The sequence below is a fragment of the Pleurodeles waltl genome, chromosome 12 (genome assembly GCF_031143425.1).
Source record: "Pleurodeles waltl isolate 20211129_DDA chromosome 12, aPleWal1.hap1.20221129, whole genome shotgun sequence".
NCBI classification, from domain to species: Eukaryota; Metazoa; Chordata; class Amphibia; order Caudata; family Salamandridae; genus Pleurodeles; species Pleurodeles waltl.
In genome coordinates this window covers 669,457,999-669,473,335 of record NC_090451.1, presented here as the reverse complement: position 1 = coordinate 669,473,335, position 15,337 = coordinate 669,457,999, and the positions used below count along the sequence as shown (strand labels likewise).

Below are 15,337 nucleotides of genomic sequence, written 5' to 3'. Positions count from 1 at the left end.
CAAGACACTCTCTGCAAGACATCTTCTGCTCCTGGCCTCGTGTACGACTGCTGGTCTGCTTCAGGAACTGAAACAAGACTGTATCCAGTTGGGGGGCTCCCTCTGCAACATTGTTTCTCCAGCTCCTGCCAGATTTCTGCAACATCTGTGGCTGTACATCCTCCAGGGTCACAAGGACTCTAGCTGCATCCAAGAAGCATGAAGGCATCTCCCTTGGAGTGAAGGAGTCACTCCGCTGCTTCCACAGGCCCCTTGAGACAACAGCGACCGACTGGTGGATCCTCCTGTCCCACAGACAAAGAAAAGGCTCTGCTCACAGGTGGTGGTTCTGTGGTCCTCTCTAGGTCCAACATGTCTTCTGACCAACTTGGTAAACAGTGGACGCCTGCTGCAACCACTGGAATGGAAACCCTGCACACCGAGACACTTGTTCTTGCCAATGCTTGTTGGCTTTTACTCCAAGAGATCTTCGAGCTCCAAGAGGCCCCAGCCTCCAGCACTCTGCCACTCAGATCAGCTTCCAATCTGCAGCTCTTGCGACGTGGGACTCCTGTTATGTTGTGCTGTCGAGGCCTCTCAGTGTCTACCTGTGTCTGCTGCCACTGGGTCACTTGTGGAGGCTCAAACTCCGGCTGGCTTTCCTTCCTGCTGAACACCTGCCCTGACTCCGCTCCAAGGGTCGAGTCACTAGGACCTTACTGGTCCTCCAAAACCTGCAATCTTCCTTGCCTCAGCTATTTGCATTTGCCAAAGCTTGGTGCTCCTGCTGGCCACTGACCCTCCTGCAATCCGGTGACCGACGTAGGACATGCTTGATCTTTTGCATCCTCTTGGACTCTGCAGCCGGACTTCTTCCTTAACCTCCAATAGGTTGGGCATTGCCTACCTGCACCGCCTGGACATCTGAGTTGTTTCTACGCTGTTCCCTTCTTTTTCAGGTTCTTCACGTCCGGAATCCACCCTTGGATTTCACTGACCTGGTCCAAGAGTCATGACAGCAGCTGGACAATCGAGGCTTTCAATGACTTCAATGAGGGTTTCCAATGCCACTTCACCCCTATGCACCTAAACTCCCTGGTGTAGGTACTCTGGTCTTCTAGGTATCCACGGGTGGAGTTACTCTCCCACCTTCTTTGTGCCAACTGGTTTCCTCAGGGTCCACTGGGAAGGGTCCTGAATCCATAAAAAAAAAAATCAAACCGCGACGATGCCGGCTCGATAACAACTCTGCACTCGGGCACGTGTGGGATTTCTAGTACTTAAATCTGGTAATTTCCTACTCACCTAGTCCCTGGGATCCTAACACAATTAACTTGGTCGGCACCTCCATTTTTAGATCACTTTCTTAATATATGGTTTGCCTTAGAATGTTCCCAGGTTTCAGAATGGATCTAAAAAGTTTTGAGCAGTGCCCTGGCGTGCCGCCGGTAGGTAGCATCATTCGGCTTCATGCAGGGTTGGACGTGTGCAGGCCTATATAGGCACCACCCAAGCACGCTGATGTCAGTTTCTCTTCATGGCTTTCCAAGCCAAAAGTGTCAAGCCACGAAGAACCCCAACATACTGGTGGGTATTACTAAGGTCCTCAGAAGGGTGACCTAATGGCTCAGTTTGCAGAGCAGGGAGGGTCGGATGGTCTGTGAGGAATCTGTAGCTAGATACAGTAACAGATAAGGTGTTATCTAAGGTAAGTAACTTCATCTGATAGAGACTTGTAGCCACAGATTCCTTACCTTAAAACAGATACCCAAGCAGTACCTTTACACAGGTGGGTCTGTGAACAGGTTAGACCAAAAAGTCCTGCAGACCAAACAGGCAAAGTGCCCCTCATGACGAACCAGACCATCAAGGCAGTAGTGCTTGGTGAATGTGTGCAAGGACACCCATGTTGCTGCCTAGCAGATGTCCAAGACAGGAACTCTGCAAGCTAATGCAGTGGTCGCAGCCTTACCTCTGGTAGAATGAGCATGCAAGCCCTCAGGGATTGCTTTTCGGCCAGTGCAAAGCAGATCTTTATGCAGATCACTATCCATCGTGAGATGGTCAGTTTCTGCTCTGCTTTCACTTAGTTAGCTCCAACATAGCCGACAAATACTTGATTGCCCACCCAAAAAAAAAAAACTCTTGTACGATCAATGTAGATTGACAATGCTCTTTTTTGGGACCAGACGGTAAAGTCTCTCCTCTTCTTTAGAAGGGTGAAGCACCTCAAACAAGGTAGGCAAAGTGATGGTTTTCACTGCATTAAAGGGTGTTATAACCTTTGAAGGAGGGAAGGATCCTCAGACCCGGCCTGTCGGGATATAAGGAGGTGTTACAGAGATGCCCTACAGATTGTTGACTCGCCTGGCCAATGTTATGGCCATTAGAAAGGCTGTTTTAATAGTCTGCAAGCGAAGTGGGCAGTTATGTGATGCTCAAAGGGTGTTCAAATGAGGAATGTAAGGACCATGTTTAAGTCTGACTGGAGAATGATCAATAGGCTGGGAAGAAACCTAGTCACAATGGCTGACTCAAACAAAAGTTGGTCTGGCAACTGCAAGGATGCCGAAATGGCAGCCAAATGACCTTTAACAGTGCCCACAACAGCGCCCCATTGGGCCACAGAGAAGAACCTGTGATAAGGGTGCAAAAAGGGGATCAACATTTTTGGATTCACACTATGCCACAAATCTGTCCTATCAGCAGGCATTTACCGTTTTCCTACAAGGATGCCTGGCTGTCAGAATAAGTTAAACCTCATTAGGATGGTAGATAGCCATCAACTGTTGTAGCTCTATCTCCATGCATGAAGGTGGAGGGTGCGCAGGTTGAGGTGCAGAAACCTCTACTGTTGCAGAGAGAGAAGAGCCTATCAAAGGGGCAGCCTGATCCGAGGACCGATGCTCATACTCAGAAGCTCAAGATACAATACCAAACTCTCCGTGCCGAATCTAGAGCCACAAGAATGAGAGGTCCATTCATTCCTGATCTTCTTGAGTACTCTGGGAACAAGTGGTATAGGCGGAAATGCATACAGGAGGCCTGAGTTCCACTCAGGATGAAAAGCTTCTCTGAGCGAGAGCCGCCTTGGAAACTCTTGCATGCAAAACTGCTAACAATGAGAGTGCTCATCGGTGGCGAACAGATGTAAGCAAGTCTATCCCTACTAGTGAAAAGGACTTTGCACCACCTCTGGATAGCGGATGCACAATTAATGATCCACTAGGCATTGATAGACAAGTTTGTCTGCTCTGACTTTCAGGGAGCCTGCCAGGTGTGCAACCACCAGGGAAATGCTGACGCTCTAGCAACATCGAGAGGAGCACTGCCACTTGACAAAGAGCCCACAACCCCACCCAGTTTGTTGCAGTACTATAAGGCGGTGGTGTTGTCTGCGAACACCTGCACTAGCCTTCTCTTGATCAAAGGAGGAAAGGCTTTTAATGCCAACTGGACTGCCTGGAACTCCAGTGAGTTAATGTTAAACCTGGACTGTGCCGGAGACTAGAGTCCTCGGATCTCCACCTTTTCCAAATGGCTGCCACAACCTAGGACTGACGAGTCTTACTACAGACAACTCTACAGGGAGTGCAGAATTATTAGGCAAATGAGTATTTTGACCACATCATCCTCTTTATGCATGTTGTCTTCCTCCAAGCTGTATAGGCTCGAAAGCCTACTACCAATTAAGCATATTAGGTGATGTGCATCTCTGTAATGAGAAGGGGTGTGGTCTAATGACATCAACACCCTATATCAGGTGTGCATAATTATTAGGCAACTTCCTTTCCTTTGGCAAAATGGGTCAAAAGAAGGACTTGACAGGCTCAGAAAAGTCAAAAATAGTGAGATATCTTGCAGAGGGATGCAGCACTCTTAAAATTGCAAAGCTTCTGAAGCGTGATCATCGAACAATCAAGCGTTTCATTCAAAATAGTCAACAGGGTCGCAAGAAGCGTGTGGAAAAACCAAGGCGCAAAATAACTGCCCATGAACTGAGAAAAGTCAAGCGTGCAGCTGCCACGATGCCACTTGCCACCAGTTTGGCCATATTTCAGAGCTGCAACATCACTGGAGTGCCCAAAAGCACAAGGTGTGCAATACTCAGAGACATGGCCAAGGTAAGAAAGGCTGAAAGACGACCACCACTGAACAAGACACACAAGCTGAAACGTCAAGACTGGGCCAAGAAATATCTCAAGACTGATTTTTCTAATGTTTTATGGACTGATGCAATGAGAGTGAGTCTTGATGGGCCAGATGGATGGGCCCGTGGCTGGATTGGTAAAGGGCAGAGAGCTCCAGTCCGACTCAGACGCCAGCAAGGTGGAGGTGGAGTACTGGTTTGGGCTGGTATCATCAAAGATGAGCTTGTGGGGCCTTTTCGGGTTGAGGATGGGGTCAAGCTCAACTCCCAGTCCTACTGCCAGTTCCTGGAAGACACCTTCTTCAAGCAGTGGTACAGGAAGAAGTCTGCATCCTTCAAGAAAAACATGATTTTCATGCAGGACAATGCTCCATCACACGCGTCCAAGTACTCCACAGCATGGCTGGCAAGAAAGGGTATAAAAGAAGGAAATCTAATGACATGGCCTCCTTGTTCACCTGATCTGAACCCCATTGAGAACCTGTGGTCCATCATCAAATGTGAGATTTACAAGGAGGGAAAACAGTACACCTCTCTGAACAGTGTCTGGGAGGCTGTGGTTGCTGCTGCACGCAATGTTGATGGTGAACAGATCAAAACACTGACAGAATCCATGGATGGCAGGCTTTTGAGTGTCCTTGCAAAGAAAGGTGGCTATATTGGTCACTGATTTGTTTTTGTTTTGTTTTTGAATGTCAGAAATGTATATTTGTGAATGTTGAGATGTTATATTGGTTTCACTGGTAATTATAAATAATTGAAATGGGTATATATTTTTTTTTGTTAAGTTGCCTAATAATTATGCACAGTAATAGTCACCTGCACACACAGATATCCCCCCTAACATAGCTAAAACTAAAAACAAACTAAAAACTACTTCCAAAAATATTCAGCTTTGATATTAATGAGTTTTTTGGGTTCATTGAGAACATGGTTGTTGTTCAATAATAAAATTAATCCTCAAAAATACAACTTGCCTAATAATTCTGCACTCGCTGTAGTTGGAGAAGGGAGAGGGGTGTCTGCCACTAAACCAATTGAAGTTCTTCAGCCGTCACTGCAGGACTTTTGCAGTTCCCTCCGATATCTGGACCAGGTCAGAGAGATTCCTCAGATGCTCTGCCCACTGGAACTTCAGGTCCCACTGCAGAGCCCTCATGTGCCAATGGGCATGTGTCACAAGGAGGATGCCAGAGGCCATGAGGTCCGACAGTCTCATGGTCAGTCTCAAAACAATCCTGGATAGAAAGTGAAATCAGGATCATAGCCCGAATATCCTGGATTCACCATTCTGGAGGATAAGCCAGAAATTGCACTGTATCCAGAACGGCTTCAATGAAAGGGAGCATCTGAAAGGGAGTCAGAAGTGATTTGGCACGTTTATAGTTAACCCCAGCAAATGCAGGGGGTCCGCCATAGTCTAGAGGTGGGAGGCGACTGCCCGAGGACTGCCAATCCTCATGGTACGCCAGAGCTTCTCAGATGTGTTGCATCCACTGCAATGATTTTCATAACATGTGAGGGGCCTTAGTAAGGCCCAGGTGGAGCACTGCAAACTGAAAATGCTCTTGGCCCACAGTGCCCTGCAGGTACCACCTGCAGGATGGCAGGACGGGATGTGGCAATGTGTGTCTTGCAAGTACAATGCTACCATCCAGGCTCCAGGGTCTACCACAGACAGGACCTGAGCTAACGTGAGCATTCTGAACTTCTCCTTTTTTTCACGACAGGACCTCTGGTTGGTGGTCCCACATGAACAGAGGGGAACCACGTCCATTGCCACACAAGGGCTGGAAACACTATTGTCTTGGGCAGGAAGGGATACGGTTGGTACCCCTACTGCAGTCACGGAAGGGCAAAAAGACATACTGGAGATGGTGAAAGGCTCAGGATAGGCATAAGAACGTGGCTATAACTTTGTTATCTTAAAACCCTCCAGTGCTGAATCTGCCTTCTCACCAAAGAGGCCATCAAAAGGAACGTCCATGAGCAAAGCATGGACATCCCACGAGAAGCCAATGGTCCTCAGCCAAGCATACTGTATCGGTGCCAGTGACGATGAAACGATCTGCCCAGCGAGTCGGTCCTGTCAAGCCTGCATCCGATGGTAAACTTTGCTGCATCTTACCCATCAGCAATTACTTGTGAGAGTTTGGCACAGGCCTCCTCCAAAACGAGGGGAAGCACTTGCACAACCGAATCCCACTGCATGTTGGTATAAGCCCAGAAGGCATGAGGTGTTCACCGACTGCACTGTTAAGCTGGCAGAAGATAAAATCCTCTTACTGAAGGTATCCAGCCTTTTGGAGTCCCTAGCCGGTGAAGTTATAGGGAATGTGCCAGGACTGATCCTACAAGTGGAGGCTTGGACCACCAAGCTCTCCGGGGTGGGGTGCTGGATAAGTAAACTGGAATCCTGAGGAGCGGTGCGATGGTGGTAGGCAATGTTTCCTGTGCACAGGTGTCTCTGTGCAGGGCTTGGACCAGGCCCCAAGCAGGACATTTGTAGGGGCTTCATTGAATGGGAGTAAGGGTTCTGAGGGGGCGACTCCTGGCTGAAGCACCTCTGTCAGGATGATAGTCTGGAATTACACTGTGGGCAGCTGAAGGTCCTGGACCATCAGCTGCGCTCCGCACCACCAATGTGAATGAAGCGCCCTCCCCATAGCCACAAAAGAGGGAGAGACAACGCTAGTGTGTGGTGAAGTGCCCGAACACTGGCATCCGCCATTTCCTCGTACCTGCTGCCCTCTTTATCATCCAGGGGGTGAAAGTAACCAAAAGGGCATCTGACTCCTCCCAATCATCACTCTCTCCAGGCCTTTCAAAAGAACAAAGTTCTGGCTCCCACTGGGAAGGCATGGTACTGGTTGGCGCAGAATGTGCAATGGGCAATGTGCATCCTGCTCTGTGTCAGGTATCACAATGGGGCCTGCACCACCGCAGGGTGTCAGGAGCAACAGTACTGGAGTGGGCGCTGAGGAAGGTCACAGTCTTGCAGGGCTGTGTCATTCCAGATCCATCACCAGATCTAAGGGGCCCGACTGGCACTGAGTGCGAACCTGCTAGTGGAGAACCAAATAGGGGCCTCTCCCGAATCCGTGGCGCATGAAAGCAATCCAGAGGGGTTTAGCCGGCCAAATATAATGTACATAGCCTCCTAAAACTCCTTGAGTTGGAAGGGATTGACTCCTCTGGGGGGAGTAAAGTCAGCCCTGGTACAGGCTACACCACAGAGTGAGGTCTAGAGTGCTGATGCTGCTGCCCCTGACCAATGACTTGGATCTATGTGTAGAAGTCGAAGATCGCTTTAACTTCTTCTTCTTATGTGACTTACCCGATGACCGGGATCAGATGACGACAGTCAGGAGCGGCTTCGCGAGCAGTCCCGGGAACTTTTCTGTGACCAAGATTGATGAAGTTGTGGAGTCATCAGGCGGCGAGGAGCTTAAGGGATCATTCACTCAGTGACTTGCGGTTTATGGTATCGCAATCCTCACTGGTCTTGGAGTCGTGGCCCAGCACCAAACACCAGAGGCAAACCTCTCACACACATCTGTATGTGACAGGCACCACATGGTTTGAAGCCTGTAGTCTTCTTGGGAGACATCCCAACCACACCAGGAGATGAAATCTTGATAAAAGGTCTTGAGCAATAAGTTGAGAAAAAAAATAAGTCTAAAAACTCTGAGTAGCTCTCTCTGGATCTGCGCTGACTGCCACCGAGAAAAAAGAACGGATGTCAGCATGCTGGGGTGGTGCCTATAGAACACCATGCACATTACATCTGGCACGGAGGCCACGGACTTAGCAGAACAACACCTACCGGTATGCACAGGACTACTTGAAAATTCCCAGATCCAGTCTGATGCCTGGGGAATATTCTACCGTAAGGAATACGTGGCTACAAGTCTTTAGCAGATGCAATCTTTTTAGTTGCAACCATTGCTGTGATCAAGTGGTTGTGGTTCTCTTACCAGTTAGCAGCTCTATCCAGCTCTGCACAGTCTCTGCAGGATCCGTGGCCTTCATGTGTTTTAGGGTCTCGTCCAACAAAACATCACCAGTTGGAGTGTCAGACTTCACCAGCACCTGCATAAAGACCACAATTATGGTAAGAAAGATACTGTGCAACAGTGACTGTACTTGAGCAAAAATATCATGCATCAAGAACTTAGGAGTGAAGGAAATATTTAGAAGTTCACAGGCCAGGTGCTGGACTAAATCAAAAAAATAATCACAAACACAGAGGAAGCAGCAAGAGTCCTGCAAAAAGATTTGAGGGCTATAATAAGATTAGAAATTACAAGAGGCTACTGATTTTGGATAAGAGCTGTGGTTCAGTATCTAATACTTCACTGTCAGCTACAATATTTTCATAAATTTCAGCAAAACCTCCCTTGTCCTAACTGAGTACACGGTTGAAGTAAAGCTAAGGCAATTCACTTAAGCATTAAAGACATGAAGTCAGTAATTCTACTGTTGCTACCTCACATAGTTCAGACTGATCACTATATCTTTTTAACACCCTTGCATAGTTACAGTCCGTATAGCAACTGCATTAGCAAGGGTTATAAAACGTACCCCTGATTTTGCATGGATAAACAAAAAAGCGATTATGTCAAACAAAAATACTCTTCATACATCACAAATTCAGCTGCTTAGTGTGGGCCTTACAGAAAGCTTTTAGCTTCACAGCAGTTTAATTAGATATGAGAGATGGGTAGAAAGGGCCTGGTGGCTTGTGCCACTGCATATAGCTGGTGATTTATGCCCTTCCGAACTGGGCAGCGGGAGGAGCAAATGGTTCTGCGTTACAGATGCAGCCCATGACTATAGGCATGAATGATCCAATAAGGCACTCGTTTGACGGAGGTGGAGATGCAGCTGTTAGGGGGGGATGAAGGGAGATGCCTTGGTTATACTTGTTGGGATAATGCTGGGGTCGAGGATGTCACGCCCCATAAGAGGTCACGTTTGAAGACGGAAAGGATTATTAAGTCATATGTGGAAAACTACAGCACAATGGAATTAAATCTTTACAACTGAAAATATATGGAAAATTTAGTGTTTAACTATGACTGACACCAAGGCAGTAGCCAGGGTGTTAAAGTCTGCACAACTATACAGTATGAAAGAAATAATATTTTCTTAGTACTCTTGCTGTGTCCACTTTCCTGTGAAAGCGTGGATAGCGCACATCCTGGGCGAGCAATTATTGTCTAGCAATTAATAGCGAAAGGGACAGTCAATGATGTGATAAGCGAGGTGTGTGGGATCTATTCCTAAGCAAGGAGCACATCTGTACATCTCTGCGGTCAAGGATTCCAACAGCCAACTATGTGTCGAGCAGGCATGGGGTGTTAGCATGAAGACTTTGGCTCAAGTATACATGAGGAAAATCTCTGGTCAGAGGAGGGGTAACTTACGTTTGGAAGAGAGAAGAGGTGAGGTTAAGGGGGTATTTTGATGGTCTTTGTTTCTTGTTTATGCTTCACAAGAGTAAGATTTCAAATTAAAAAGTGGCCCCTCGTTTTTTTCCCCCATTAGGAAAGGAATGCAGTGGTGGAAGAGCAGTTTTGCTCACCCATTAAGGTCCAAGGCTTATAACGTCTCCAAATAACATAGTGAGCATTCCGAAAGGACTGTCCAGATGTACTTTTCACTTGCTCTAAATGTCTGAGATTCTTCCATTTTAACAACAAGTTTTAAATGGGTGCATTAAGACCAATTCCTCCAATATTCACAGGATAGATTTCTATCAATCCTTAGGCAACGTAAGGCCGCACTCATTTCTTTGTCCAGGTTTCGCACCAATCACACTTTCAGACCGCGGTGCAGTAGCACAACAGAATTAAGTTACCTTGTCCCACCATGGCTACTGTTTGCTCAGAATATGACGAAGCATCATTAATGCCATCAGAGATACAGGTCCCTTAGATGTAGCAAGTATGTGTTATATACAACACTGGCCCTATATCATACACTTAACAGGTAGCTTAGTTCACACTAACAATCAACTATAAATAGATCTCTACTGCACGTGTTTATTTTGTAAACAAATGTTCAGAGAAAACCAAGTTCCTTCAGATATTCAACTTCTGTTTTATAACTAATGCCCTACTACGGACAGCGTTTATATTTATCAAACCCTTCATAGTCACCGAACCTACAGCGAGAAATGAAGTGGACAGGAGTCGAAAAGTGGGTACTGTAAACAGTGTTTATTCTGTTATCCATCACTATGTAACCTATAATATAAACTAGCACACTGATTGGATGATATCATCAGTGATGCCATTGATGTTGTTTCTGATGTCATAAATAATGTCACACAACATTTAATGAGAGATGTAATATGTAAGGTCAAAAGCAGTGCATGGCAGGGAAGCAAGTTATTGTTGACTCTGCTAACTATAACTGGTGACTTTCTGTGTGTTTTTTTTTTTTTTTAGTTCAAAACGTTAAATGTTGTCACTGACAGTCACCTATCTATAACATTACTTTAACCTTTCGTTTTTTCAGTACATTTCTAGTTTTTTTTTTTTTTTATGTAAAGTAATATTGTATTACTATACGCAAAGCGAACCCTCCAAAGGGTGGTGTGCGCATTGGAGGGTTGCCCACAGGGCTTGGCTTGAAGCCAGGCCCTGTGGCAAACTCCCCACAAGCAGCCAACCCCTCACTGCACACGGACTTAAGCCAACGAACGCAGAGCCAGCCCCGTTGCTTACTACTAATGTGGAAGGGGTGGAGCCAAAACAGGCATAGCTTGTAGGTGATTTGGCACCTTTGCATGCTAAGCAGCAATTAAAAAGGGGAGCCATGAACTCTACTCTCAGACCAGGAGACGTCAAGAAAAAACACATTAGTCTTGGACAACATGCAGTTGTAAAGAAAAACAAACTGTACATTAGCCTGAATACAACCGGAACACCGTTGCATACTACTAACTGGAAGAGGTGGGGCGAAAGGGCAGAGATTGTAGGCGATTTGTTGCCTTTGCATGCTCAGCAGCAATTAAAAAGGCGAATCATGGAGTGTTTTTTTTTTTTTTTTTTTAACAAGCGAGTGGGGTCACAGGGCTCCTCATCCCGAGCCTCCTTAGGCCATGGGAACTCAGTCCTTTACCGCCAGGCAGCTCCCACCCGCTACTGTCTTTGAGAAGGGGTAATATCTTGATCTGTTGCTTTGCCTGCAACAGGGCAGGCAGGGAAACCGATCTCGTCTGCTCCCAGCAGGTGGGGAGCATTTTTAGGCTCCCGCCTACAAGGAGCAGACTTCGTGTTTGCACCCATTTGGCAGGAGTTTTTGAAAATGGTCCCACCAGGTGAGAGCAAACACAGGTTTCTGATGGATACAACTACCTGTGGATTCCTCACTCATTGAATTTTCCCCATGCGCCAGCATCCAACAGAAATTTTCTCCTAGCTTCTGCACGTCGACGAGGACGTCATAATTGCCCGGCTCCCACGCGACGCCGTCTGACGTCATACAGGCAATAAGAGGTCCTTGCCGGCGTGCTGAGGTCAGTTCCCTTTTTTCCGTGCCTTCAAGCGATGGTTATTCTTCGAGGGAGCAACTGTTTCTGCTGCGTAGTTACAGTTACTGTTTCTTTCAAGATGTCACAGCAAAAGTCAGGCTTTAAGCCTTGTAGAGAGTGCGGAGGCAAGATGTCGGTGACAGACCCACGTGTGGATTGCTTGTGGTGTCTGAGCTACGACCACGAAGTGGAGAAATGTGAATCCTGTCAAAGCATGAATCCTAAGGCGTTAAAGGAACGGGAGGCTAAGCTGTTTTTGGCAAAGTCCAAAAAGAAAAAGAAGCGGCATCGGCGCAGATCGTCATCGCCCAAATCTCATCGCGCCACAGTGACTCCCGGCGCCGTCATGATTCTCAATGCCGTTTGAGTAGAGAGCGTTAGTCCCACCATCACTCCTCAGCCACAGTCGCCTACTGTTTCCCCGACTTCTCCGACGACTCCGCCATCTGTCTTCGATGTCGTACCTCAACAGGAACCAGAGTTTTCACCGGCTTCAGAGATGCTGGGGCCGGCGCTGTTATCACCTCGAGCACAGGCTCCGCAATATCCGTCATTCCCAGCGCCAGGTGCTGATAGTTCTGCATTTCTTAATGCGATGTTTGCCATTTTTCAACAGATGGCTCCAGGTGGTGGTCCGGCTGGTCCTTCGGGGCCATTGGCCTTTAAGGTGGGTGCTCTGGCTCCTCTACGACCCACACCTTTCATGTCCTTCCTTCCAATGGGAGGTGCTGGCTCGGAGCCGGTTCCTTTGGCGTCGCCTACAAGACCTGCGACTCCGATGAGAACTGCTGTACCGGCGCCAGAGAGTTCTTCACCATCTCATCCTCTGCCTCGGTCAGCGCCGAAAAAGCCCACGGCGCCGATGGATCCGGTGTCGGATGGATCAGAGTCAGGAGAGGTCATCGACGTCGGCGGACGCCTTGTCGACGCCAAGGATCAAGGCCAGGCTTCATTTTAGGAGGCTAGCTCTTTGGCTCCTTGAGGAACAGTAGCGCGCAGATATCGTGTGGCTCCTGCGGATCCGTGCTTTTTGTCGAGGCACCCGACTCCAGAAATCTTGGTTGTGCAAGCTTCATGTTCATCACGTACTGCTCCAGTTTCTTTTCCGGGAGTGCCTTCAGACAGAGACTCAAAAAAAGAGGGACCAGTCTTCAAAAAAGACATTTTCTTGTAGTATGGCCCTTAAGTCCACGAATGCCACATGTATCTTGGGCAGATACATCTACGCACTTATGGAGGAGATTAAGTCATCTCATTCTGAATTGCCTCAGGAGGTGTTGGGCCTTGTGTCGGATGCTCAGGCTGCGGCGACCAAAGTAATCCAGTCAGGGCTGGACACAACTGATTCTGTGGCCAGGGCTATGGGCACCACTGTCGCTATGAGGAGACAGGCCTGGCTTCGTTCTTCAGGGTTTTCATCAGATGTTCAATCAGCCCTGCTGGATCTACCCTTTGATGGGGATAAACTTTTTGGGTCAAAGGCAGACTCTGCCCTTGAAAGATTTAAAGAAAGTAGAACCACAGCAAAGTCTTTAGGCTTGCAGGCCTCCTCTTCTGTTTCTTAACAATTGTTCAGAAGATTTAGGGGGTTTGGTCATGGCTCCTCCTTTCAGGGCAGGTTTCATCAGCAAGCCACCACTGCCATCCCCTATAGATCATACAGTGGGAGGGGTAGGGTTCGAACCAGAGGGGCAACCCAGCAGCACTCTGCCTCTTCCTCTGGAGGGGTGCAGCATGGGAAGCAGCCTTAGTCATCCACCAATTCCTTTGCATACCACTCCTGTACGGGGGAGGTTAACGTACTTTCTCCACATGTGGGAGGCAAGAACATCGGACTCCTGGGTCACCAGTATTGTGGGGAAAGGCTATGCTCTTCCCTTTCAGGAGTTTCCGCACCCCATCCCGCCCCGTCCATCCTTCTGTTCGGAAGAACATCTCATGTTACTAGAACAGGAGGTTCTGGTCCTCCTTTCAAAGGGTGCAGTGGAGTTGGTTCCAGAGCAGGAGAGGGGTCAGGGTTGTTATACAAGAAATTTCCTGATCCCCAAGAAGGATGGTCGGTTGAGACCAATCCTGGACCTGAGGATTTTGAATTGGTTCCTCAAACAGGAAAAGTTCAAGATGCTGACCCTAGCTCAGGTGCTTTTGGCGTTGAACGAAGGAGATTGGATGGTGTCTGTCGACTTGCAGGATGCTTACTTTCATATCCTGATACTCAAGTCGCACAGGAAGTATCTCCGGTTTGTGGTGGGATCGCAACACTATCAGTTTGTGGTCCTTCCGTTTGGTCTTACCTCAGCACCTCGAGTCTTCACGAAGGTGATGGCGGTGGTTGCAGCAGAGCTCAGAAGGAAGGGGATAGCGGTATTTCCTTACCTAGACGATTGGTTGATCAGAGCCAAGTCTCCGGAGCTCGTGCTGCGTCACCTGCAGTCAACAACCCAGTTGTGTTTGATCTGGGCTCTTCGGTGAATGTGCCCAAATCTCACCTGGAGCCCTCTCAGCACCTCCTGTTCATAGGGGCAGTACTGGACACAACATTGAATTGTGCCTTTCCTCCGCCCCAGTGGATTCAGGACATTCAGGCGTTGGTTCCAATGTTTCAGAGTGGAGCGGTCATTCCAGTCCTCAAGGTCCTTTGCTTCTTGCATTCTGTTGGTCACTCATGCACGCTGGCACAGGAGGGCTCTTCAGTGGTGCCTCCGAAAGCAGTGGTCTCAGCACAAAGGGGATCTCGAGGGATCAGTAAAGATTTCCAGAGACGCTGCAGTGGATCTTCGATGGTGGGCTGAGGATGGCAACCTTTCCCAAGAAAGGCCGTTCTTCGCTGCCTCCTACAGTGGCCAAGTGATAACGGATGCTTCCTCTCTAGAGTGGGGAGCTCATCTGGGGGACCTGGAGGTCAAAGGTCATTGGTCTCCAGTGGAACAGATGTTTCACATAAATCTGTTGGAATTGTGGGCGATACTTCTGGCTCTCAAGGCCTTCCTCCCTTCCCTTCGCGGTCAGTCAGTTCAGGTCCTGACGGACAACACTACCGCAATGTGGTACATCAACAAGCAGGGAGGAGTAGGGTCGTACCTTCTCTGCAGAGAAGCTCTTCAGCTATGGTCCTGGGCAAGGGACCATCGGATTTGCTTGGTAGCAAACCATCTGGCCGGAGTCTTGAACGTGCATGCGGACAGTCTCAGTCGGCACTTCTCGACCGATCACGAGTGGCGTCTTCATCCAGATCTAGTCCTGTTCATCTTCCAGATGTGGGGGTTCCCTCGGGTAGATCTTTTTGCCACTCTGGAGAAGACGCACTGCCCGTTATTCTGCAGCCTCCAGTATCCAGTGCAAGGAACGTTGGGGGACGCGTTTAAGATGTCCTGGTGCGACCAGTTGCTTTACGCGTTTCCCCCCATACCCTTGATTCCTCGGGTTCTGAGGAAAATTCACCAAGACTGGGCCCAAGTCATCTTAATAGCTCCGGATTGGCCAAGGAGGGTGTGGTATTCGGATCTTCTCCAACTCTCTCTGTGCCCCCCGCTCAGTCTTCCTCACCGGGCAGACCTCCTCTCGCAATCACAGGGACAGGTTTTACACCCCCCACCTCCAGAGCCTGCACCTTCATGCCTGGAGATTGAACGGGGCAACCTGAGTTCCTTTTCTCTCCCACCCGA

At 48.3% G+C, this 15,337-nt stretch overlaps 1 protein-coding gene and 1 long non-coding RNA gene across 2 annotated transcripts in view; one reads left to right on the top strand and one right to left on the bottom strand.

Moving 5' to 3' along the window:
* The window catches only part of GOLPH3L (golgi phosphoprotein 3 like), a 154,406-nt gene that overhangs the window by 17,052 nt on the left and 122,017 nt on the right, over positions 1-15,337 (bottom strand). The window contains exon 4 of the mRNA XM_069218540.1: positions 8,107-8,221. Coding sequence (XP_069074641.1) covers positions 8,107-8,221 — 115 coding nt within the window. The remainder of the gene's footprint in view (positions 1-8,106; positions 8,222-15,337) is intronic.
* Positions 1-15,337, top strand: part of LOC138268668 (uncharacterized) — a 555,825-nt gene that overhangs the window by 529,467 nt on the left and 11,021 nt on the right. The window lies entirely within an intron of this gene.